The sequence below is a fragment of the Chelonia mydas genome, chromosome 4, assembly GCF_015237465.2.
Source record: "Chelonia mydas isolate rCheMyd1 chromosome 4, rCheMyd1.pri.v2, whole genome shotgun sequence".
In the NCBI taxonomy this organism is placed as follows: domain Eukaryota; kingdom Metazoa; phylum Chordata; order Testudines; family Cheloniidae; genus Chelonia; species Chelonia mydas.
The window spans coordinates 17,968,212-17,994,617 of record NC_057852.1 but is presented as its reverse complement, the minus strand read 5'-3'; the positions used below and the strand labels follow the sequence as shown (position 1 = coordinate 17,994,617).

Sequence of the window (26,406 nt, the reverse complement as noted above, 5' to 3'; positions counted from 1 at the left end):
CAAATATGGGCCCCTGCCAGACTATTTGATTACTCCTCCTTCCTGCTGCGAAGCCTAATGCTAACTAGATGGGTACAGTGCTAAAACAGGATAAAGGCTAGGGAGGGCACAGGGAATGTGTACAGAGCTGGTGCATGTTTATGTGGAGAGAGTTAGAGGAATAAAATATACAGGCTTTCTACTAAATAAAGGGGAGGGGAGAGGACTAGCAATATCACACCACTAAGGCCAAGTCAACATTTAAACTGCTAGGTGCGAGAATCCCCTCACCCTTAAAATGCAGCCAACTTTGGGATGTAGCACAGCAACCAGGGGGACAACTAATGAAAAGCAGTTTTGAACAAGGATGGTGGAGGAGCAGAAGGAAAATGGTGGCAACTACCTCAAACTAATCAGCTTAATTGATCCCAGTCTGTTGTATAATATTCCTTTATGCATTTATAGAGCTTTATCAGGCCTCCCCTCAATCAATTTTTATTATCATGATTGCCATTGTTTTATAAATGGGAAGAATAAATAAGTAAATTGACTGAGCAATCCAGACATGACCTGCTTTTGAAACCTTAACTGTTTCCCAAACCTCCCTGTGATATATGCTCTCCTCTGAACTCTTGTCAGATTGTCACGAACTGAATGCACTACTCCAAAGGAGGCCTAAGCAATGCCATACAGAGCAGAGGAATTACCTCACCTATTTAACATGTGATATTCCAGTTAATACATCCCAGTATGATGTAACGCTTGCCTCTTTTGCACTGGTGAGTTAGACACAATCTATCATTCACTATAATCTCCAGGTCCTCTTTTGTGGCAGTGTTCTCTGCCAGTATTACTCCATTCTAACTTTGTGCTTTTGATTATTCTTCCCAGTGTAAACCATTTGATGTTTATTCCTTCAGTCCTGATTTTCATTTTATGGCTTTCAGTTCCTTTCTCTAATTTATGAAAGTTACCTGAGTATCCTCCAAGGTGTCTGCAATGTGTTATTATTTATTATTTATGTGACAGCAGCACTCAGATTAGGATTGGAACTGTTATGCCAGGTGCTCTTTAAACACAGTTGTAGGCATACTCCTTGCCTGGAAGACCGTAAAATCTAAAGCCCCAGTCTTATGAAGCAGTTCTGTGTGGGCAGATCCCCGTGCCTGCATGGAGCCCCTTTGAAGTCAATAGGGTTCCACGCAGATGTCTGCAGTGTTGACTTGTGCCTGAGGCTAAAGTCTATACTGCAGACTGCTGGCATAGCTATGTCAGTCAGCGGTGTGAAGAAATGTGATTCCCTAACTGATATAGCTGAGCCATCAGACATCCCTAGCGTAGATGCAGCTATACAGGCAAAGCAGCACTACTATCCGTGCAACTTCTTGCTTGTGAGGGCTAGTTTTACTATACCAGTACAAAAGTAGCTTTTCCAGTATACCTGCATCTGCACTAGGAGTGCTTTTGCTGGTACAGTATATCAGTATTCCTAGTAAAGCCATGGTCTAAGAAAACAAGTGACATAAGGGGGAAAGAGGAAGGAAACAGCAAAATGTATACAATTTTTATGTACAAATATATATAAAAATTCCCCTAAGTCTAGAAAAAGAAATATAAATCCTCCTTCTTTTGCTGGCAGATTTCCTATAGGTGTTACAGCAAAAGTGGGACTTATGGAAAGATTTAAAGGAGTAAAAGAAAACGTGTGTGAAACTTCAGTAAGGAAAGTTAGTTCCTATGTAGCCTACATGGGATCTTTGGGAAAACTGGGACCTGCCTACAAACATCAGTGGACAGGGCCAAAATCCATTGATAGCCAGGGGAAGTTGTGTAGCATCATGTTTCTACATATGGTTGTGAGATTGGAAAGAGGGCCAAGACATGTATTTACTCTATGAACTTTGATAGGAATTTTTATTAAATCATTTGAGAAATATGTAAGGTAATTAAAGATGATATTGCACAGAGTTAAGATTGCACGAAAGGGCAACGTTAAAGTTTCCACAGCAATTTTCTGGATGCACAGTGCATTTATTATCAGTAACTCAGTCACTCAGTAATGTCCTGATTCTGAAAGGGGAGCTGTGCCGGGTGAAAGGTCTGCATGTTTGGAGCCCATTGCTGAATCATGTCTACACTAGTGAGCGTACAGCAGCACAGCTGTACTGAAGCAGCTGCACTGCTGTAAGATCGCTCGTGCAGCCGCTTTATGCCGACGGGAGAGACGTATGTCGGTCAGAGGGCTGGTTTTTTTCACACCCCTGACCAATAAAAGTTTTACCGACAAAAATGCTGGTGTCGACATAGCCTTAGTGTTTGCAGGATCTGGGCCAGCAATGCCCCTGCCCCAGGGTCTTCAAATTAAGGTCCTAATCCTGCAAAGACTTAATCATATGCCTACCTTTATGAACTGTGATTAGTCCCATTGAAGTCATGTGTAAATTTAACCTTGAAGTTACCTTAAGTCTTTGTGGGATTGGAGGCCATGGTCTTGTCAACAGTGGGAATTGTTTCTGGTATAACCACCTGTATGGGAAGTTATTCTGGCCTGACACTGGCTTTTTCTTTGTTGTTGATTTTAGTCCCCTTCCCAAGCGAGATAAAGGCCACCTAATCAAGGCACTCCTCCCCCAATAAGAATGACTACAGAGGGCATAATATTATATAACACTACTGGTTTAAAATCAGGTCATGTCGCAGGTCCCCCCAAATAATTTTCCCATGTGCACACAGGTGCGGTAACAATTTGTCAGGGGAGGGGGTGCTCAGAGCTCTTGAACCAAACTGTAAACCCGGTACGTGATGGGTTTCAGAGTAACAGCCGTGTTAGTCTTTATTAGTCTGCATCCGATGAAGTGAGCTGTAGCTCAGGAAAGCTCATGCTCAAATAAATTGGTTAGTCTCTAAGGTACCACAAGTACTCCTTTTCCCTGTACATGATGGTAACCACTGCAAGCCAGGGGTGCCTCTCCCCAACCCGCCCGGTTCCAGTACCTGGGTGTAGACAAGCCTGGGGCAGGGAACAAACAGCAGGGCCAGGGAGATGCAGTTGCGGGGGGCTTGGGCGGGGGGGGGCGGACACTCCCACACTTACAGCCCGGCTGCCCAGACGCGCCCAAAGCTGCAGCCGGGCAAACCCCACACCTTGCTCCCGGAGAGGCACCGTTTCCCAGCGAGGGCAGGGGGCGCTGCGCCCGGGCCAGGGCCAGGGCCCGGCCCAGCGCCGGCCGGGGGCGGAGGGAAGGGGAGGAGCGGGAGCGGCTCCGGAGGCAGCACAAGGAGGAAGGCGAGGAGGGAGTGAGACCGCGCCGCGGCTGCTGCGCAGACCCGAAGCCTGGCAGGGAGCCCGTCCCGCGCGGTGGCTCCAGGAGGCAGGGGCAGGAGCAGCAGCGGAGGGTGGGTGAGTTCCCTGCGGGGGTGCGCGCAGCGAGCGCGGGGAGAGCCCGGCCGGGGCAGCCCCGCGGCTCTGGGAAGAGGCGACGCCGGGCCGCTTGCGGGGAGTTTCCAGCCACCGTCCGGCGGCTCCTGCCGCTCCCCGGGGCGAGGGGTCTCGGCAGCCGCGCTCTGTGAGGAGCCCGGGGCAGGGGGTTTGGGGAGACTTCGGTGAGAGACAAGTGTTGCTGGCTCGCTGTGAAGGGGGGGGGTTACTCTGCCCCTCGGATTGCGGGTCCCCTCCCGGGTCCCCCAGTCTGCATCCTCCCCTTGTTTGCAGTGACCGTCATCTGAGATGCCTTCCCCGTGGTGCCTTCCCCATGATCCGGGGATGCCTTTTCAGAACCGAGAGCAGAGGCGGCCAATTGTTATTGTAGGACCGTGCCAAACTAAGAGGGCGGGAGCGTGAGATGTGCGTTTATGGGCTTCTGTTTTTCTCTCCAGCGGGACGATGCTGAGACAAAACCTCAGATCGATGTACTAGAGGACGCGCCGGCGAGCTTAAGTGGAGGGTGTAATTGCTGTTAAATGCCTTGAGCTTCGAGTGTTTTTCTTGTCTGTTTCGTCTACCCGGGCGTTGTTTTGGTTCCCTCCTTGAATCCAAGCAGTCAGCAGCACCGTGCCGTGACTGCATTGTGTGTGTGTATATCTAAATATAGTGCCGGGTGAGGTGCGGGTCTGCCAGGCTAAGGATGAGACAATATCTCCGCAGACTTCACAAGGGGAAGGGTGAGGAATCTTGGGGATCTGAAAAGTCAGCCTCGGGTATGAATGAATGATTCATTTCATCCCACAGAAAACTAGGGGCATATGACCGCGTGTAGTGATCGTGGCTTTTAAACAATATTTTGGATGCGTGGTGAGGCGGCCCGAGTGGGTGGAATATGTATCTTGCTTAAACAGCGAATACTTTTCTCAGTAATATGCGAGGAGATTGTAATATAAACATATCCTCAATAGTTTCATTTCACTTGAGCTGTGTTTCAAAAGTACAGTTGTAAGTAAATCTGTGTCATTTTAAAGGAAGGATAGCGTAAGGTGCAGACTTGTGCTGCATAAACCTCACTTGAAGAGACTCCCCGTAAAATCTTGGCATAAGATAAACAGGCTAAGTGTATTGGATGATTTATAGGACATCCAAGTGGCCAATAACCCATGCTGGGAAACCTTTACTAATACCTAATGCACCTAAGAAAGATCTAACCCTTATTTCTGCCTCTGAACAATTTTGGACTTTGATACCAAGTTTGCTCCATTGGCACTAGGACTAATGGTTGGGGTGGTGGGGATGTCTTCTTAAATAAGTATGGCTGAAACAATCAGTTGTGGGTTTTTAACCCTTGGTGACAGATGGAAGGGAGTGCTGGTTTATTAGGGAGCATCTATGAGCACATTTTATTACTAGCTCCCTGTCAGTTGCTTTTTTTGGTTATGATAAATGCCTGTATAGTTTCATGCTTTAGCAGTCCCTTTCCACTGAGCTTTTTGAAGCCGTTATATGAATTCCAGGCACATGGTGTCAGACTGTCACAGTGCACCTCTGTCCCCAGCTTGTTTCGGCAGCGGCTGGCTTTCCATGTTCCAGCAGTTACACCACTGAGAACTTAGTCAACATTTGCACCTGTGACTGTGGCACTTACAGAGAGATGTCATTATAAAATACAGAAAGATCTTACTAAAAGGGGCAGATCTGGTCTACACTGTAACTTCTGATGATGGCCGGGGGGGGGGGGGGGGGGAGATGGCTAAACTATGTGTTCCGCATGGATCGTCTTGAGGTGAAGATACTGCAGCCCATGTGTTAACCATGTAACCAAACTATGCTACAGCACTGCAAGCATCTAATGTTCTAACTCCCAATATGGTGGTAGCTACAGGATAGATGGGACTTTTTATGTTTATCTTTGCATAACTGGATATTTTAATATGCAAGTTACATCTGTGATAAGCTGTAACAAAGCCAAACTTTTAAAACGGTTTAGTGTAGGACTGGTACTCTCCACAGTCCTGGGTGTTTCTGCTTAAAATGATCAGCGGTGAAATAGCTCAGTAATGTTTAAGTCATCATTAAGGGCTGGGATTTTTTCTTTTTATTCCAAAGGTGCTGAGTACTTGCAGTTCCCATTGACTTCCGCTGGCATCTGTCTGCTCAGCACTTCTAAAAATAGGGCAATAGGTGTCACTTTTCACTCCATTGAGAAGTAGAACAGGAGAGGTACACAGATACCTCTCTGTGTGTGCGTGCACACATGCTAAGACAGCACTGCATTGGTTCATGCTCCAAAGGTTTTATTCACTACCAGGAAGCTTAGAAACTTGTCTTTTATATGTCAGCTTAAATTCTGCATGCTCTGAGAAACCAAAACAGTGTTGCAGCCAGTGCTTGGCTCAGTCTGACTGCTAGTTAGTGTGAGTGCAGAAGAAGAAAACATTACAAGTATTTTATCAAATGGTTTAGCAATGGAACAGCCCATAGGAATCAGTTTCACTCTTGCACATCTTTACTCTGGCCATGTTATTCTTTACTACTGTTCTCCCTTCTGTAGATTTATTTACAGTAACAGTAGCTCCTTCCCTCCCACTTGGGAGGACAAGCACCAAAGCACAACCACAGCACATTTAGTGATTCAGAGAACTTATCTTAAAGTGTACTGTCTAGAAAAGCCTAATAACCCTTTAGCTGAGATAAAAAATATTGTTTCTTTTATAGAAAGGGCTTTACATTTTTACACTGTGTTCCTAACTGAATTCCAGCTTTGTCTTTGGTTCAGCCCTGCACTATTTCCCTCCCCTCACTGCTTCCTCACCCCAATTATTATATTAATGTTCAGCCATGCAACCTAGAGGAAAATCTGTAAATTCAGAGTGGGGAAGTAGTTATCTGCATTTGAATAAGTTCTGATGAAACGAAGCCCTGGTCTACACTAGGACTTTAGGTCGAATTTAGCAGCATTAAATCGATGTAAACCTGCACCCGTCCACACGATGAAGCCCTTTATTTCGACTTAAAGGGCTCTTAAAATCGATTTCCTTACTCCACCCCTGACAAGTGGATTAGCGCTTAAATCGGCCTTGCGGGCTCGAATTTGGGGTACTGTGGACACAATTCGACAGTATTGGCCTCCGGGAGCTATCCCAGAGTGCTCCATTTTGACCGCTCTGGACAGCACTCTCAACTCAGGTGCACGATTGTTTGCCGTTGCTCTGACGCAGGGAGGGGCGACTGAGGACACGGCTTACAGGGTTGGCTTCAGGGAGCTAAAATCAACAAAGGGGGTGGCTTTACATCAAGGAGTATTTCAGGCAGGACTTCACGGAGGGTTCCAATAAGAAATGGTGCACCTAAGTTATTGTTCTTATTGGAACAAGGAGGTTAGCCTGGCCTCTGATTGATACATGGCTAGATTTACTTCGCTGCACCTTCTCTGTGAGTGACTGCAGTGTGACCTAGAGGAATGAGTCCCCTAGACGGGGGGAGGGGGGGGGGAAGCAAATGAGTACAAAACAAATCTGGTCTATTTCTTGTTTTGATCCACTCCATCTATCTTTTACATCTTTGGCTGGCAGCAGACGGTGCAGAAGGACTGCATGCCATCCACATCTCATGGCTGCTCGGCAGAAGATGGTGCAATACGACTGCTAGCCATCGTCATCTCTTGCCTGCCCGGCAGAAGATGGTACAGTACGACTGCTAACAATCCGTATTGCCTGCCTGCTCACCATAAGACGGTTCAATAGGACTGACTGCAGGACTAAAGAGAATGACCTGGTCAAGTCACTCCAAATTTAGTCCCTGCGCCCATGTCTGCCCAGGCGCTCCCAGCCAACGTGGCCAGGAGCACCTCGGACACGACGAGGACGGCTACCAGTCGTATTGTACCGTCTGCTGCCAGAAGGCAATGGGTTGCTGCCACTGTGTAGCAATGCCGTACCGCGTCTGCCAGCACCCAGGAGACATACGGTGACGGTTACCTGAGCGGGCTCCATGCTTGCCATGGTATGGCGTCTGCACAGGTAACTCAGGAAAAAAGGCGCGAAACGATCATCTGCCCTTGCTTTCACGGAGGGAGGGAGGGAAGGGGGGCCTGACGATATGTACCCAGAACCACCCGCGACAATGTTTTAGCCCCATCAGGCATTGGGATCTCAACCCAGAATTCCAGTGGGCAGCGGAGACTGCGGGAACTGTGGGATAGCTATCCACAGTGCAACGCTCCGGAAGTCGACTCTAGCCTCGGTACTGTGGAAGCACTCCGCCGAGTTAATGCACTTAATGTACTTAGAGCATTTTCTGTGGGGACACACACACTCAAATATATAAAATCGATTTCTAAAAAACCGACTTCTATAAATTCGACCTTATTCCATAGTGTAGACATACCCTAAACTTCTGTGTGCATGTGTGCTTCTCTTTTGGAGTTGTCTCTTTTAAGCACTAGCAAATGCTTGTTGTCATGTGGTGTGGCTGTGCAAGGGAATTCTCTATCATTTTCTCGGCCTGTGCTGGAAAACAAACTTGCAAACAAAAGTTCTCTAACAAATTTTATAGTCACAATGGGGACATTGTGAGCAGAAGGGAAATAATCCACCTCTGGCCAAAAGGCATTGTTATGTTCTCCTTTATTATTGCAGCCGTGAGGAGGAGTATTAAAGAAACTAAATCACTGCAGTGAGGTGCCTCAGTGTGACTATATATTTACTTAGAAAATGGGCACAATTAAGGGAGCAATCCAGCTAAGGTTTCCTGTGACGTTATAGAACAACTACATGACTCAGGTATACTTATCCTTCTCGTTTTTGTTAATTATTAATCTGTTTTCCAAATGGGAGAACACATTCCAAAGTGTGTGGTTTTGTTGTTGTGAGATCATCACATGCCTTCAGTATGTAGCAAAGCATGGGGCCAAAGGTCAAATGCTTTCATCACTCAAGAAGTGCTTATCTCACTATACCTGTACACCCTGTAATAGGTTGTTCCTTACTTTTAAATATTCATAGACCAGTAGCCAGTGTTGATGATGATCTTTTCAGAATCAGAGTCTCTATGTGTTCGTTAAAACCATACTTTATGAATGTTGACTTAGTAGATGTGAATGTGAATCACTGGATCAAAGTCTCCTTGTCTCTTTTAACAGAGGGCCAGGATCCACCTTCTGTTGAGCATGGGAACTGCTACCAGTTACTAGCAGCTGAAATAAACCAACAGATGAAGTCTGACAGCTTGTGCTTGTTTCTCTTCAAATAAGCCCTTGTCAAGACTAAGAAAAGGTGCTTTTTTCAATCAAGCTAGCTTGAACTGTGTCTACATTGGTGTTAGGTGAGGTTTTCAGCTGAATTAAAGTAGCTGATTAGAGCTAACTAGTGGGGGGAAGCACCCTTTTTCCCTAAACTAGACAAAGTCTAAAAATCACTGGAAGAAAATTCAGCCCTGGTATAAACAAGTATAATTACTATAGATCCTGATGAAGTTGTACTTGCTTTTCCCACAGGTGAATCTGAACAATCTTTGCTTACCTTTTGGTTTAAACACTGTTTTTGCATTGATAGAATTATGGGCATGATTTAAAAAATACCCCCAAACCTTGAATAGTTATACTAATACATCCCTTAGTGTGGATGCAGTTATAGCCGTGTAACTTATTCTCCTTCTCATATGGCAATAAGCCAAACTAGTATAAGCACTTTTATACCAGTATAACTGCATCCGTACCAGGAAGGGCTGTATTGCTTTAACTACATCAGTACTGTATAGTTAAAGTGGTACAGCTGTTGTATGTAAATAAGCCCTTAGAGGAGATACTAATTTGTACTATGCTATATTGTTTGTTTTGTCTCGTGAGCGAATTCCTCACTCTTGCCTTAAGCTACAGTAATTGTCTCTATCAGTCATGAAAATGTAAGATCTGCCCAAGCGTGGGGAAGGATTATTAACCTTTTGCCTTACTTCTGGTGAAATAAGATGCTAATTTCTCAATCCAGCACATAGCACTTTCCTGCATCAGGAAGGGAGACGTTTGCTCATAAAATCCTAGTTAGGACAGGTTCAATGCAGCTTTTATAAATGCTGTTAGAGGTTGTAGTTGCAAATTACAACCTGCTTGTCAGTTGTGATTATAAAGGGGGAAATGGTGTACTGAAGTTCATTGTAGCTTTCACAAAATGAAGACAAAGCATGAACCAGCATTTTAGTATAAAGAGCAACATCCCTCGAATTCAATAGTATCTTGCTTTTGTGAGGTCACGGAAGGACTTCTCCCAGGTGAGCTTGATGTTCAAAGTTAGTACCATGTACTTGGCATTAATAATATAATATGATTGTAGAGCACCTTCTGTAAAATGATCTTATTGTGAAAAGAATAATCATAACCCTGTGAAATAACAAAATATAATTACCCCCATTTTACTGATAGGTGGAGAAATGAGAAAGTGAGAGATTAAATGACTTGGCCAAGGCCACACAGGAAGTCAGTGGCAGAACCAGGTCTAGGCTTTAACCTAACTAACCTCATTTTTATTTCCCTGTTGACCATTGACTACATTTGTATCCAGCTTTTTATAAAGCTCTCTGTCACTGCAAACAAGTGGAGATCCATTCCTATGATAAAAGTGTGCTGGTGAAACTGAACTTTACTTTTTGGCCCTAGTCAACTGACTTGGGTCACGGTTACAAAGGTTAATGCCTCTGTCACATAAACTGGGTCAGTATTCATGGTATTAGTCACATTAATTACTGTTGTTATGACCCTGTGGTTATTTTTACTGCTCTGAGGGTGTCCTGTGGCAAACTTCTTATATCTTTGTCATGGTGAAAAGCAATTTCATGATGTTGGCTGTCTCTAAGGTATGTAGACAGGAGAGCAGATAAAACTTCACAACATACAGGAGAAATGAACAGCCCATCCTTCCTCTAGGAAATGAGGGAGGGTTGGTGTTTGGGGCGGAAGTCGGTCATTGACTTCAGCAGGAACCGTTAGTGGAACGCTAAGCACTTCTGCAAATCCTCCCCTGATTCCATCAGTTCAGTAAAACTCAGTCTGAGTAGACTATATATATTTTTCTTTGCATTTAATGTGCTTGTACTTAGAGTGCAAAGCTCTAGGCACTGGGCCCAGCAAATTCCTGCAGAATTCTAAATGTTTTGAGTCAGATGAGTTGTGTTAGGGCAAAAATATACTTGTTTTTTATTTGGATAAAAAAATAACCCAGACTAGGGAGGTGTTTATCAGCGTGTGCCTTAATTTGATTGTAAGGAAGAGCTATTAGGAAGAAAATCCATATGAGAAACTTTATGGAGGGGAAATATATTTTGAGCTACCAAATAACCCCTACCTTTTACTCATCCAAATACCAATTGTCCTTTCTTCCAGTCCAGCTGCCTGATCATAAATAATGACATCAAAAAGCAGCTATTACTTCCCATGCAGTGTGCTGTTCAGGAAAGACAGTATTTCATTCCATGCTTTAGCCAGGCTGAGGCCACTCTGCTTGCTTTTCAAGTAAATTCATCCTACAAATCGCTACAGAATGGGCAGCAGGCTGAACTTCTCTAGGGTCTTTGGAGACTCCTGATACATAGTTACCTCTAGAATAACTCTGCCACTGATCTGCTTCATCAGCTGGCCAAATCTCAATGGTATGAACCCTTCATCTTTGATTTGGTTCAGTTTTAAGATAGTTGCATCTAAGTGAAGTCCATTGAACCTTGCGAGAAGTGCGGTGTTGGTGTTTTAAAGAGGTTTTCAAGATGAACAAACAAGCTGCTTGGAGAACAGCTGTACTTGTGAATGAAAAACAAACAAAAACAAAAATACACAATATTAAAGGGAGACAGCTGAGATGAAACAATCACATTTAAAAATAATCCCCTTTCCTGTGCTTACAACTGAAAGACTGTATACTCTTTCCTTTCATTGATAGTTTACTCTTTGTAGCTTTCTCTTCTTGGAGGATGAAACTGATGAGAATAGTTTCACTTTGTTTCTATTCACTTCCTGTATTTCAGTGTCTGTAGCTTTTATTGGCATATCTGTTTTGACAAAGTTGATATGTCCAGTATTTGTGTGCGTGCGGAGGACAGAGCTCCAAGTACAACAGTACGATGGGACTTACACCATGTGGTTATTTTTGTAATTTATTCCATTTCTGGCCACCAGGAACTGATGCTGTTTCTGCAATCTTGTTCTCATCCACTATAGTACAATACTGGGGTGTTTGTGTCACGAACAGCACAGAGGGAATGCTCAAACTGTTTTGATCAGAGGGCTCAGATATCCTGCTTTACTGGCACTGTAGTAGCATTCTGGCTGATTGTACTGAAATCTAGATTATTTTTTTTGTCCTGGTTTTAATCATTCCAGCCCAACATCTTTGTGTGGACTGCCCACAAGTGCTTGTACAGTGCTACTGTGCTTCTTCAGAACAGTGTTTCTCTTTGACGTTCAGGAAACTCTGTTCTCTCTCTCCTTGTCAGCTGCTTCTGCCGGGGGCGGGGGGGAGTGGTATATGGAAGTAGGATGGAGCAGAAAAAGTATTATCGCTTTTTTATTTTTATTTTTATTTTTTTTGAGCGTGGGTCTGTTACGTGTAATTGCAGCATTTCAGTATTGACAGGACAGGAACCTTTTTTTGTTCCTTTTCTCCTCTTCGGCTGGCAGACTCTTGAGAAAATTAGCAAAAAGAACAGGAGGACTTGTGGCACCTTAGAGACTAACAAATTTATTTGAGTATAAGCTTTCGTGAGCTACAGCTCACTTCATCGGAACTGTAGCTCACAAAAGCTTATGCTCAAATCAACTTGTTAGTCTCTAAGGTGCCACAAGTCCTCCTGTTCTTTTTGCGGATACAGACTAACACGGCTGCTACTCTGAAACCTGAGAAAATTAGGTCACTTGTTTGCTCTGACAGACATATTTACACACAACGTAGCAATGTAAGGACTTTTCTAAAAGAAATGGAAGACATTCCAATGACCCTGTTTAAAAAAGATGCCTGGACTAATCAAGGAGCCTACTTTATTACTGTATCTCAGTTCTGATAGCTAGAGGTGAATGTACATCTAACCCCTTTAGATTTTAAATCATTCCATGTTTATGCCAAGAATGAAGAAAGAGTCCTCTCCTATGCTCGAGGAAAAATGGCTTTATATCAAAATAGAAGTCTTTATCTGTTCAACACTACCCTAAGAAATTCTTTCCCCCTTTCAGCCTATTATCTTCTGCAAGTAATCTGTCATGAATTGTACATATAAGTTGTACAGAATTACATACAATTCCGAAGTCCTCTACAAATTTTACTTAAATCAACAAGTGGCTCAGTTACTAAGTTTTACATCATGTTTGTTAATATTGTGGCAGGACAGAAGTTATGAAAACCTGTGCCCTCTGTTGGATGGAATACTTAGGCGTGTGTGTGCATGATTATGTCTCGCAGCTACTGCCTACAGAGAGTTCAAGCCCTAATACTGCCACGCGATGTGAGTGTTTCCAGGTTACAGACAGTTTTATTGTGCTAATCTTTTAGTACAGACAAGGGAATTCTCACCTCTGATCCCCCTTCTGGCTTCAGCAATGATTGCATTGTGATCTTTCATTATGAATGCGAAATGCCACCATTTACAATTTGATGCCCTTTTCTAAGGAATAATATTAAATATATCTCAGTAGCGTAATACAGAAGAAGAAACCTTGGATATCTCTTGGTGTCTCTTTAAAGTCATTTTGCATCCATTAAGTCACGTTTCTGGCTGAGAATTTAGTACCCATTCTCGTTATCATTCATTCCTATGATGGCTGTCACTTTAAGCTTTCAGAGACGGAGGTCGCTCCTTCTTGCAGTGTGCTTAGTTTGTGTGTCTGACAGCACTACTAGCTAGAATCAGTAAATGCTGCTTCCCTAAGCCCTTGGCCCGCGCGCCACTTCCCTCAGCCCTCATGGGCCGGGCACAGCGAACCGCGGCCCGTGGGAGCCGCGATCGGCCGAACCTGTGGACGCGGCAGGTAAACAAACCGGCCCGGCCTGCCAGGGGCTTTCCCTGCACAAGCCATGTCCCAAGTTTGGGGAACACTGGTCTAGATGATACTTAGTCCTGCCTTGAGTGCAGGGGACTGGACTAGATGACCTCTCCTTAGGCCCCTTCCAGTTCTGTGATTCTATGATCGTTTAAGTCTCATCTGAAAGTAGCATGACCTATTGGATTTCAAGCTTGTCCAGATAGTCTTTCTTCTCGAATTTTCAAAAGTTGCTCTCTATGGCTGGTAAACTATCATTTTTGATGGTACTACAACCTTGTATAAAATGTTTGCACTTGTCACAAATACGGACCAAAGAAGTAAGATAAGGGCAGATTTTGCGGTCAAATCTCTAATCCTTCCTTCCTGTCACAGTTAAAGCTCATTTTAACTTGTCCACACCATTCCCCAGCTGGAAAAGATAATGTTAATGTTCTTTAATACAGCCCTCGTACTCCTTTGCTTTTACCAGCCCCAAAGTTTATTGCAGCCTATCTCTTACCGAAAGCCTATTTTTACAGCACGTTGGGTAGCGAAGCTCTGAAAGGAGATTGTGGCCTGAGTCCTGAAGTAGTTTTAGGGAGGCATGATTGCAGATCTGCTTCCTGTATAGGAAGGTGAAGATTCTGTGAGCTTCCTTATGTTCAGTCTTACTGTCTTCTGGCTGACGTAGTGCAATGTGAGTAAAAATCAAAAGTGTGTTAGTACTGTAGTGTGCCTTCCATCTGTAATTAGGTTAGTACTAAATTCTGAAGTGACTCCCTCTACACAGACACAGGCGACTTTATTTTGTAGATATGATGTGCAAACTGGCCTCTTAGAAGAGCAAAGAAAACAGATCCTGTCCACTGCGATTGCCAGTGAAAAGCTAATTCTATTCAGTGGTTGAGGGTTGGATCAGACTCACTCAGTATTAGAGCTGGCTGGGAATTTTTTGACAAAACATTTTTTTTGTCAGGAAATGCTGATTCATTGAAACTGAAACTTTTCAAGGAAACATCTGTTTTGATTAAACTTTCATCAGGAAGGTTTCTCAGGATTGAATTGAGAGAGAGACTTTGATACCCCACAGCTAATTAGCTAACACCTTAGTAGTTCGGGCACTTGGGATGTGGGAGACCCAGTTTCAGATCCCGGCTCTACCTGATTTGGAATAAGGACTTGAATGTGGGTCTTCCATATTCTAGGTGAGCTCCCTAACTAGTGGGCTGTTGCCTATTTTGGGGAGGGTGGGGTGGGGATGGTACTGTATGAGTATGTCTCTTTCCCACGTTTTGTGTGAAAAATTTTCAGAGGTTTCTTTCAGGTCCAGGGTAGAACAAAACCAAACTTTGAAAACTTCAATTTTTTCCCCCTACAAAATGGAATTCTTGTTTTCTGGCCAGCCCTAGGCAACAATGTGGACGCTTTATCTGAATCTTTTGGGTTTGCCAGATTAGAGCTGGGGTACTGCAGGAATTGCTGGTTTTGCTCATGTGTTTTCCTGCTTCTGACATTACACTCGCATGAAAGCTGTTCCTATTATTTATCAAGCTTGAGATCCCATTATGCTATATGTTCTACAGACACATAGCAAGAGCAAGTCTCTTCCTGGAAGAGTTTGCAAATCTAAGTAGATGAGACAAAAGGTAGAAGAAAAGAAGTATTATTCTCCTTTTACAGGTGGTGAACCAAGTCACAGAGGTTCAGTGACTGGCCCAAGGTCACAGAGGAGGTCTGTGTTGCCAAGCCAAGAAAAGAACCCATATATCAATCCAGGGCCTTATTCACAAGACGGTCCTTCATCCTAACAACAAGAAGTGTTTTTTAAAGTTAACCAAACTTTTCCAAATTTTAGTAAAAATGTTCAGTTTTAATTTGGGTGAGTTTTTTTCAGCTGCATGACTTCTTCAATCCCAACTCTAATACTTCTTTTAAAATCCCATTCTACTTGCTAGAGTGGACCAATATTTGTAGATACTAGGACACCCATCCTACTTGTTTCTAGACTTCATGGACTAAACTCTGCTCTCTCACTTCTATTCATCTCCGCTGAAGTCATTCTGTAGGCAGAATTTGGTCCCAGTTATACAGATCCAGGGGAACTTGGAACAAAGTAGAATGCCTTTTATCTGTACCTCCTCGCTAAATGCAGCAAAGACCAGATCAAGGTTAATAAACCATGCTGGAAAAGTGCATATGTTATGTGAGTCATCCTCTTGGATAGACCATATTTATCACCATCACGCTTTGATATCCTCCATTTTGTCACATGGACAATGTGTTCTGTGTCACGTTCACTTACACCGAAATCCTTGTCTGTCTGGATATGCTGTATACAGTGCATCTCGTACTCAGTACAGCTTGACATTTCATTGAGACAGAACTGAGCTGTCTGGGGCAGGAAACTTCTCTAAGTAGTTTAGAGACAGTCAGTACACATGACATCACATTCCTTTCCACCCACATATATATACACACACACCAATATCTGACCTTTGACCTAGTGGTTTATAACATTGTTAATAATCAGCTATTAATGATTTGAAGGGGTTTTTCCTCTTCATATAGTCACTGTAATAATTTTTCTAGGTCTTAAATTTAGATCCCATTAGAAACAAACTGACCTGAACAATGCTGGTGGCACTCGTGCTAAGAACTAGAGCAGGGGTCGGCAACCTTTCAGAAGTGGTGGGCCGAGTCTTCATTTATTCACTCTCATTTAAAGTTTCGTGGGCCAGTAGTACATTTTAACATTTTTAGAAGGTCTCTTTCTATAAGTCTATAATATATAACTAAACTATTGTTGGATGTAAAGTAAATAAAATCAGAATAAAACTTTGGGTCGGAGTGTACACAAAGTGAAAACACAGAATATGCTTACATAGTGTCTGCACTTCAAATGGCCACATTTCATCCAGTTCCTCTCATAAACTTCTCTTATTCCTGGGGCACGCTAGCCTGGCAGACAGGTTCAGAGACATTCTTTCAGAATGCTTTATCCTTCCAAAGGCTGCTGTGAGACAGCCTGCGTATCGCCTGCTGGGCATCCATAATAAAGGCATCTTGTTTTGCAAGAGTTCTGCATCTTGCCACCTTCTGCTGTGGCACGTGCATTATTTTATTTGTTTTCCTCTTCCCTCCCAATTCACTGTGCTGGAAAGAATCCGATCCCTGGTTGAACAGCTGCATGGAGTAGCTAAAGTGACTTTTCAGACCCCGAGCCTCCTCCCCCAGCCCGTTTTGATGCTAATATCTTCTGGCATTTCGAAAAAGCGGGATTAGTGCAGGTCATGTAGGCCAGGAGCCTCCGTTCACTGTCCCTCTCTGCTAAGCAACGGAGTTTGGCTTTCTCTTATTGTTTACTTGCTGAATCTCTTAGTCTTCTGTTGCTTTGAATGCCTCCATTGTCTGGACATGCTGCCAGAAGCAGAGTGTCTTTGGCTCTGTTTGCAGTGCATTATGTCCCCAGGAATCTAGCTAATAACTTAATAGCTTCTAGTCTCTACTGAGCTCACTCTGAAAAGTGCTTTGTTATGAGTTGCAGAGCACACAGATGGAGAGAAGCTACTTATCTCCAGACTGTCACATTACTACTTGTTCTCAAAATCAGGTGCCTTCACAGACTGAAGAGTGCGGCTTGAAAGAGAGTTTCTTTCCATATAGGATTTGACACAATGGAGAGAAAAGCAACAGCATCTGCACTTACAATGACGGTTCAGGGGCATGAAAGCTTTTCATAGACTCATGCACACGTGTTCTGCCAACCCACATGCACAGCAGCCGGTGCAAATTAGCTATACCACTTGGTCTCCCTTACCTTGTAATTGCTGAGAGGAGTGGAAGCTGTGTGACACCTTACTGCATTGCAGCTCTGTTTGTTTGATCTGAGAATGTGACATGCTTGCTAGATCTTACTGCGTGTTAACTACTATCCAGGTAAATAGAAGCACATTATTATAGTTAAACTTGGGTATGTCGGTAACTTGCAATCAGGGATGAAAACCAGACATTTCCACTAACTGCCAGAGAGCAGCTATTCCAAGAATGATTGTGTGGAGGAGGTGGGAAATTCAGATTTAAAATAATCAGCTTTATCTTCTGCTTTTCTACATACAGTGTAACTGAGAAGGCTTTGGGTGGTCAATACACTCCACCCTCCCTGGTCAACTTTGATGTCATAGTGCTGATTGATTAAGGTGGGGGTAGGGAGGAGCTTTGTTGTTTGTTAGGTAAGAGGCTTTGGTTTTCCAGTTGCTGAGATGCTACCTTATAGAAAGAAGGTCAAGTTGTCAAATTCAGATCTGGACTTTGGACTCCCAGAAATTTTAAAATGTTCAATACAGTTCCTTCGCTGTTCAGGGGCTAGTTTTTGCACCCCTTATTTTTGTTGATGAACCCCTATTCCACAGGTAGCTCCACTGGCTTCACTGGGATTACTGGTGTAGTAACTTACTAGTGAACAAGAATGAAAGTACTGTTGTGGAATTTTCCCCTAAATGTTGATGGTCCAAAATTTTCTCCTTGGCCACATTTGCAGGGGTCTTATTGGGCAAAGTGAATACTCATCCAAGTATGCTGCAGGCAGAATTTGGCCCCTCGTGGATTTTTGCCACTATATAGCAAATAGGTTTTATAGAAAGAGCTAATTCATAAAACATTCAACAACAGCTCTTTCTCCTCCCGCCCCCGCTGCTAACTAACCCCTGCCCACTCGATCCCGTTTCTAACATCTGCCTTCTCCCTGTAAGATGACAAAAAAAAAAAGGCAAAATTACCTCATAATCGTAACTGATAAAGCAAGGGCACCACTCGCAATTGGTTTTACCTCGGAAGCAGGGCAGGTGTAGTAGGATTTGTGTGAGAGAGATGATCTAGCTTTTATCACTTTGTGTCAGGGTTTTATTTCCTTAGCGTGCTGTTGTGCTACGGTCTTTTGAAATGGGTGTCAAAGGCCTGTTCTGACTCTATTGCATGTGTCTTTTTTTGTGCCTTCCTTCAGGAAAGTATGCCACAAACGCCTCCCTTTGCAGCTATGTTTGACAGCAGTGGTTACAACAGAAACCTGTATCAGTCAAAAGAGGACAACTGTGGAGGACTCTACTACCATGACAACAATCTCCTATCAGGGTCTCTGGAAGCCCTCATCCAGCACTTAGTACCCAATGTAGATTACTATCCTGATGTAAGTCTATACACCCTGCAAATTAAATCAGTTGTGCTTGACACACCTTTGAATGGGTGGAATCTGGAGGGAAAAGCAAAATGTAATTTTTGTTAGTGGGAATGGCCCCGTAATGGGGGTGGGTTGAATGATGCCAACCACTATCTAAATGGCTCTGCTTTTGCGAGTCTCAGTTGAGCCCATAGTAACAAAGTTGGGCTGCAAAATGTATTTTATTTTTTGCTGTACATCCCTGTTTACTGATTGCTATGCCCAACAGTGGCATTGCATCTAGCTCGGATTTTGTTTCTTGAGCTATACTCCATCACTCTGCTAGAATGAGTTATGTGACCTGTTAGTTTAGGTCACAAAGGTTTACTGCAGAGCAAGGGAAGAAGAACTGAAATTGTGCTCTGAGTAATTTCAGGTGCTGGACTTTTATATACTGTTATCACAAAGGGATAATCAAGCGAGCCCTGCCCTTGTTTTTGGGCCAGCCTTGTTTTTGTCTACTCTTGCGTAACTAGGCTCAAGTAATTGCTATGTAATACTGTAGTGGCTCTGGAGAGCTGACATTCGTTACAATTAAGTGCTTAACTCTGCAGTAGTATCAGGCATTCTCACCACCAGCCATACACAAAGTTGCACTCTGAATGATAAAGCATGAAAAATTGAGTTGAAAGTAATGTTGTAGTGGGGAGTATGAAATGCATGATGATTTTGCCTCTCTCTGTCTCTCTTGCCTACAGAGAACATACATATTCACCTTCCTGCTCAGTTCGCGGCTGTTCATGCACCCATATGAACTAATGGCCAAGGTTTGCCATTTGTGCATGGAGCATCAGAGACTAAGCGAGCCTGGGACTGACAAGGTTAGGTCTCTTGCTAAACCTGTTAGGTCTCATTTTGTAAACCTGACTCAAAACTCTCTTTCCCTATGCCAAAGTAGAGCGCTTCTGATCAGTGGGTTTGCTACCGGATTGGATATACTGAAAACCAGTCATTACCAACTGTGATTTGCGGCTTGATCCTGCAGACGCTGAAGTCAAAGGGAGATTTTGCCACTGAATTCAACAGTGCAAGATCAGAACCCTAACAAATGAAAACAGTCTCTGCTGAGACATTTGTTTCATTTCCAAAATCCCAGTGCACTATAAGTAACTTTTTTAGTTTTAACGTGTTTTAATAAAAGAAAGAGTAGGAAAAAGAAATGCATATATTTAAGAATATATATATGATACCGTACCTTAAAATGCATATGGTACTAAAGATGTGCTATATACATCTTGACATACTAGACTGCTATCTTGCAAAGACTTAAGCACACGTTGAACTTTAAGCACATGAGTGTGAACTCAGTGGGACTACTCGCCTGCTTAAAAGTTAAGCACACGCCTGAGTCTCTGCAGGATTACTTAGATAGTAAGCTCTTTGGGACAGGGACTGTCTTTTTGGTCTGTACAACAACTAGCACAATGAGGTCTTGGTCCATAACGAGGCTCTTAGGCTATCACAGTGTAAATAATTAAGTCGTTAAATATATGTAAGTAGTCCCACTGAGTTCATACTGGTGCTTAATTAAGCATGTGCATAAGTCTGTGCAGAATTGAGGCCTTAGGTATTTCTGCAGATGTTATAACTAATTGTTAGATAACGTTTATAATAGCTATATATTTTTGGAGACACTACCATATCTAGCATCTAGGATATTTCTTATACTGATAGACTTTACTCTTTTTAAATTGGCCAGTTCACTGATGGACTGGTCCAAAATCAATGAAGTCAATGTGCTTTGGCATACTTAATGCAATGCCAAGTTCAATTACATTTAAAGTTTTAACTGACTTCCATGTCCTTATAGTCCACAGTTTTAGTAATCCATACATGAGTAGATTGTAATTCAATTGGTTTCAAAACTTGTTTTATTGATGTTCCATAAAGTAACTTTTTTTTTTTTTTTTTTTTTTAAACTAGAGCCGGATACGAAAAATTGCACCCAAAATCCTGCAGCTGTTGACTGAGTGGACAGAGACGTTTCCATATGATTTTCGAGATGAAAGAATGATGAGGAACTTAAAGGACTTGGCACAACGAATAGCCAGTGGCGATGAGGTAGTTACCTTGAGCACAAGAGCATTGGAAAGGAGGCATTAGTTTAATATCTTGGCTAGAGTAAAATACTGCTGGTTATTTATTAACAGTATGTAGCAGATCTGGGTAGCTAGCATTGTTGTTTATGGAGCTAATTCTACGAATGTGAATGTAATGTTTTGTCCAGTGCCTAAGGTGCAGATGAACCCTTAAAAAAAATAAGTCCTAACCAGCCCTTTGTGCTGAGAACTCCTTGCTGAGTCCCAGTATCCATATTGAGTTCTTGAGAAAATATTTATTTTTGGCTACAAAATGGAATAATTGTCTGTGTGAGCAGACGCTGCTTGTACGTTTTAGTTCCATATTTTATTTTAATGGTTTGTCTAGGAGGAAGTTGGGTGTGACCCTGAAAATCCTTCCTGATGTGAATCATTACATTGAATTCATGTGAGGAGGCTTTCTGGGATCAGGTCTTTGATCTTTAAAACCCACAGGAGAGGCATAGCAACGTCAAGGAGGAACATTTCTAAAGGGACAGTATTAACTAGGTTGGGAAAAATGGGCTTTGGCTTAAGGCATTGGCCTTGGACTCAAGTTCTGAGCTGCATTCCTGGCTCTGACAGACTTCCTTTGTGGCCTTGGGCAAGTTACTTAATCATTCTGTGTGCTGGTTTGCAGCTGGCAATAATTCTTGTGAGGTGTTGAGATGCTAAACTGAGGAAGCCCATATAAGTACCCAGATAGAAAGAGGCCTAAAAGTTTAGGTATTATAAACCAGTTTAAAAAAATCCATTATGAATAAGGCTACGTTTTAGTCACGGGTATTTTTAGTAAGTCATGGACAGGTGACTGGCCATAAACAAATATTCACAGCCCGTGACCTGTCCGTGACTTTTCCTAAAAATACCTACCATGACTAAATCTTGGGAGCGGCGGGGTGTGTGCGCTGTGGGAGGCGGTCCAGGGGCGCCGCGGGTGCTGGGGGAGGGGATTATGGTGACCCGGGACCTGCTCTGGTGCTGGGGAAGGTGGGGTTGGCGGGGCTGCAGCACAGACCCCTGTTGTGGGAGGGGACGGGCCGCAGTGATGGCCGGGACTCCTGCTGGTGCTGGTGAAGGAAGGGTTGGCGGGGCTCCCTACCCGACTTCGCATCCCTGCAGCTCCTAGGCGGTGGAGGCAGGGGCCAGGGCAGGAGCTCCTCCGCTGCTCCCTCCCTAAGCACTGGCTGCTGCAGGTCCCATTGGCCAGGAACTGCAGCCAATAGGAGTTATGGGGGCGGGGCCTGCGAGCACTGGCAGCATATGGCATGGAGACCTCGCCCCTCTGCCGCCTAGGAGCTGCAGGGGGGCTCCCTACCCCAGGTAAGCACCCCCCCCAACCCCTGTCCTAGCCCTGAGCCCCCTCCCACACACCCAAATTGCTGCTGCTGGCCCAGGGGCTGCCTGGCTCGGGCGGTCCCTGGGCCAGCACCAGCTGCTGCAGAGGTCACGGAAAGTCACGGAATCCTTGACCTACGTGACAGACTCGCAGCCTTAGTTATGAACAACAATGTTTCTGTGAACTCTAAAAAGTTGAATGAAAAGAAGAGTCTTAATTAAAAAAAAAAAAGAAACCTTTCATAAATTCCTAGATGCCAAGGCCAGAAAGGAGGGACTGCTCTGACTTTCTGTATCTCACAGGGCTACCTAGAAATACCTGTAAAGCTGATAAATCTAAAAGAAGTGAGACACACACACACACACACACAATAAAATCAGTATGAAAAGTGAAGAGAGTGTCTTTTTTTGAAAATCTACATTAGATTTTAATAATCTGTGGTGATGGTTGTAACACCTGAAAGGTATTGGTGGTTTCGTTAATGAGTCTTAGGTTAATGTTGTCCCTTTAGGGATGATGCATGCTTTTGGGTGTATGATGTACAGCAGGTGTTATCAGAGAACATAACTCACGACAGGGTTGCCCAGGAAAGAGTATAACATGCACCAGTGTGGCATTTGGAAGAACAGTAAACAGAAAGTACTGACTAAACGGCAGCATGTTTATTGGCATTCCCAGTGACTGGTGTTCATTCCAGTCTTTTGTAACCTCTTGCGTAACATGCTGTTTACTCCCTCTTCTACATAATTAATGAATTTTGCTGATTATAATAACTTGGAAGGAATTGTAAATAATGCTAACGACACAAAAAGACCTTGAGAGATTGGAAATAAGGGCAGAAGAGAACAAAATTAGGCTTAACTTGGAACTGGAAGAACAAGTATCTATATCCAGAGGAAACTAATTCAAAGCCCAGATATTTAATGTGTAGAAGAAACATGGAAAGTAGCAATGCTGAAGAAGATCCAGGGGTGATTGTGGAGAGCAAATCAGACACTCATTTGCAATGGGATGCGTCTGCAAAATCGGTTGCATTCACAAGGCATCGTGTCATAGAGCAGAAAGTAAACTTTTTTGCCTACTGCTCTGTTGCACTTACACCCTGAATGTTACTTTTGGTTCTGGGTACCATGTTACTAGAAAGATACTGGCAAATTGGAGGTAGCCCAAAGAAGAGCAATAGAAAGATTTGGGGCCTAGAGGAATTGGTTTGTGAAAGACTGATAAAATAACAAAATATGTATAATTTTGGTTAGCGTTTGGAGCATATAAAATAAAAGGAGGGAGAGGAATTATTTTGGGTGATGTAAGGGGTTGGTGCCAGTTGAAGATGAGTGAAATTAAGACTGGGAAAGGTGGAATATTAGAGACGGTTTCAGGCAGTGAGATGTGTTAGTCTGTGGAATAATCTCTCCAAGGAAGTGATAGTAGCTCCATCACTTAATACATTTACAACTAGACTGGACACAATGCTACAAAATGTGCTGTAGGGAGCAATCCTGTCCTGGCTGGGAGATGGACTGGATGGTCTAATAGGTCTCTTCCATCTCTGCCTCTCAGAATAGCTTAAAAAGATGGGGAAAGCAAGTGTCACAGTGGAGTTTTGCATGCAGTAAATTATTAGCTAAATTGGCTAGTGGATTGCTTGGAAGGATGAATGCAGGCTACTCTGACCTTGCTTCTATCTAACTGCACCGCAGATTAGTTCAGTATCACACGGATTGTGTGTGCAAGCCAGAGCCTTGAATGATGGGAAATAATAAGTTTCCTGTTCTCACTCAGTTTAGTTCTTTCTTTCAAAGTCCCATGTGTCATTGCTATTAAAACCTACCATCAAGAGCCTAGTGCAGGCTAGAGCAAGCTAGTAAATACAGCTATGGACTTGTTTTGAAACAGATGAATTTTAGTGCTCCTGAAATGTGGTGATTTAATAGTAATGGAGACTGAAGGCCTCTCTCAGAGTTTCCTCTTTGTAGAACTTCCCCACACAGAAGGCAATCGTGCAAGCTTCCCACAATACCCCAAACTTTTCTAGTAGGAACCACCCTTTTGAGCAAGAGAGGAGTTCATACTCCATGGCTCATTCAGTGCTTGACCTCCCTGCTGAGGCAATGGATGAAGATACTAATGAATGCTGATTGCAGCGGTGGACCTTGGCATGTGGTTTTTTATCCAGAAGGGACTGAACTATAGGATCTAGAGATGAACAGGACTTAATCGGCTTAGGCCATATCCCTGCTGGTATAGGATCGTTCCCTGTTCTTCATTTACTACTGGTTTTCATCCAGTCTCATTCCAAATGTGCAAATGAGTAAAGTTTGTGCCATTTCCTTTGCAAGATTATTCATCAGACCACTAGAGCTCCCTGTCATTAGGTTTGTCATGATATTGAGCCTCAATTTCGTCTTTCATAATTTAATTCTATTGTTCCTACATCTACCCCTCTCCTTCCTTAGATTATACACTCATCAAGTATTTCTAGACTGTTAAGCTCCCATCATCATTTGAAAAACTGTGTCCTTTAGCTCTTTTAATCTCTTCTCACAGGTCATTTCCTCCAGTTTCTAATAGATTTCTTCCTAGTCTGTGTCCAGTTTGCAGTCTCTTTATGGTAAAATACTTCATGAACATGTGCAGTCACATGAGAGCCACGTGCCAAGGGGACTGTTACCTCCCTGTGTCATGATGTGATGCCTCTACATTTGCAGCCCTGAGTTGCATTGACCTTTTTTCTACCATATCTCCTATCTAGATTGACAACACAAACTCACTTTACATACACCATCAAACATCCGTCAGATAGTAATGACTTTCAGTCACTATCACTGTAGACCAGCTATAAGCTGGTGACCTAAAGGTGGAAGGCTCCATATCCATTACAATCCCAAACCCTCAAAACTTTCTAAAAATCAATATCAGCATTATCCCTTTATTTCTAGGCTTGATTCCTCCCTTCATTGTTCCATAACAGACTCAATAGTAGTGGTCCAAAATGTGATGGTGACATTATATTTAAAAGGGCCCTTCAGAAAAACTGAGACACAGAACAACTTGAGTTATAGGAGTGATCTTATTTTTCACAACTTGGGTTGCTGCATAACTTATGAGTGGAGAGACAAGTCAGCAATGTGGTTGATGAATTGAAATAATGCCCAAGAGGTGATATATATGTGGAATGTTCAAATATGCTGAGTGGATGAGAGTTGCAAAGTGTTTGTCTTGTTGTTGTGTAGCACAGAAAGTATGTGTATAGCTCTTTCTGTTTCACGTAAGTCTTCCATATGTGGTCATGCTATTTATTTGTGTTGTGAGGGAACTTAGACACAATAAGGCTTTTTTTAAATGCAGAATCTCAAGTTACACTACAAAAACTCATCAATTGTCTTACACACAACTAGGTGAGAGGAAACTGAGCTGTGTTTAGACTGACAAATGGACTGTGTTTTGTTTTGTTTGTTTTTTTAAAGTTAGGTTTCTAGTTAAATCATGTATATTCCGTGGTTTAAGGTAAATCTATAAAGTATCATGCAGCTGTGAGAGACTGAGCAACAGATCTCACATGCTAAATAGTGGTCCTAATTCAGCAAAGTACTTAAGCATGTGCAAAAGTCTCACTGAGGTCAATGGGATTGCTCTTGCACAAAAAACAAGGCAACTCCCTGAGTGCCTTGCTGAACTGTGGCCCGGTAGGGGAGGGAGACAAGTATACAGTTGCATAAGAATTCTTATGAATGTTATTGTTTTAAAGACATTTAGGATTAGGGTGATCAAAATCAGCGGGATAAACTACTTAGGGACAGAAGATCCATCTATAGCAATGTGTTCACCATATGTTTCATCTCCGGTCGCAAGCAATGATGCTGTACCAGCCATATATAAAAGTGTGTTGTGCCATCAGGTCCCGCAGCTTGAATTCTAAAGTAGAAACCCATTATCTGCCTGTTTCTGTGATAGTTGCTCTCAGCCGAGGGATTTTTCAGGGCTGTCTTTTATAAAAACGTCCCCTGTACATCATAAGCATCTAAAAAGATGCTGAAACTGCAAGCATCTGCAACAAGCTGGCCTGACTGACTGGGGGGAATGACCCCCAGAGCGGAGGGAGAGGTAAAACCACAGACTCCTTCTGTGCCATTTTAACCAGAATGGTGCCAGTTCCTACACTGAACCTCTGACTGTGTTTCTTGGAATACTCCTCATTTATGTTCTGCTTTGATTGCTGCAACAATAATGCAGATTGAAAACAAGTTTCAAACAATATTTTTATCTGTTCCTGAATTTGGGTGTAAGGAGGTGGGTATGGCAGTGAAAATTGCTCCCAAATCTTTCTATTTGTGACACAGATTTGGCTGTGAGAAGGGTTTTCAGGTACACACAGTC

At 43.2% G+C, this 26,406-nt stretch overlaps 1 protein-coding gene across 8 annotated transcripts in view; it reads left to right on the top strand.

Annotated features, from left to right (window-relative positions):
* RASGEF1B (RasGEF domain family member 1B) overlaps nucleotides 1-26,406 on the top strand; it is a 364,027-nt gene that overhangs the window by 321,361 nt on the left and 16,260 nt on the right. For 3 of the 8 annotated variants that reach the window (XM_043545445.1, XM_043545440.1, XM_043545443.1), the window contains exons 4-6: nucleotides 18,400-18,582; nucleotides 19,311-19,433; nucleotides 20,536-20,673. In XM_043545445.1, coding sequence (XP_043401380.1) covers nucleotides 18,406-18,582; nucleotides 19,311-19,433; nucleotides 20,536-20,673 — 438 coding nt within the window. In that variant the 5' untranslated portion in view covers nucleotides 18,400-18,405. Of the gene's footprint in view, nucleotides 1-3,130; nucleotides 3,380-8,546; nucleotides 8,680-16,803; nucleotides 17,337-18,396; nucleotides 18,583-19,310; nucleotides 19,434-20,535; nucleotides 20,674-26,406 lie in introns of those variants that run through there. The other 5 variants (XM_043545442.1, XM_037896752.2, XM_037896751.2 and 2 more) reach the window with 5 other exon arrangements.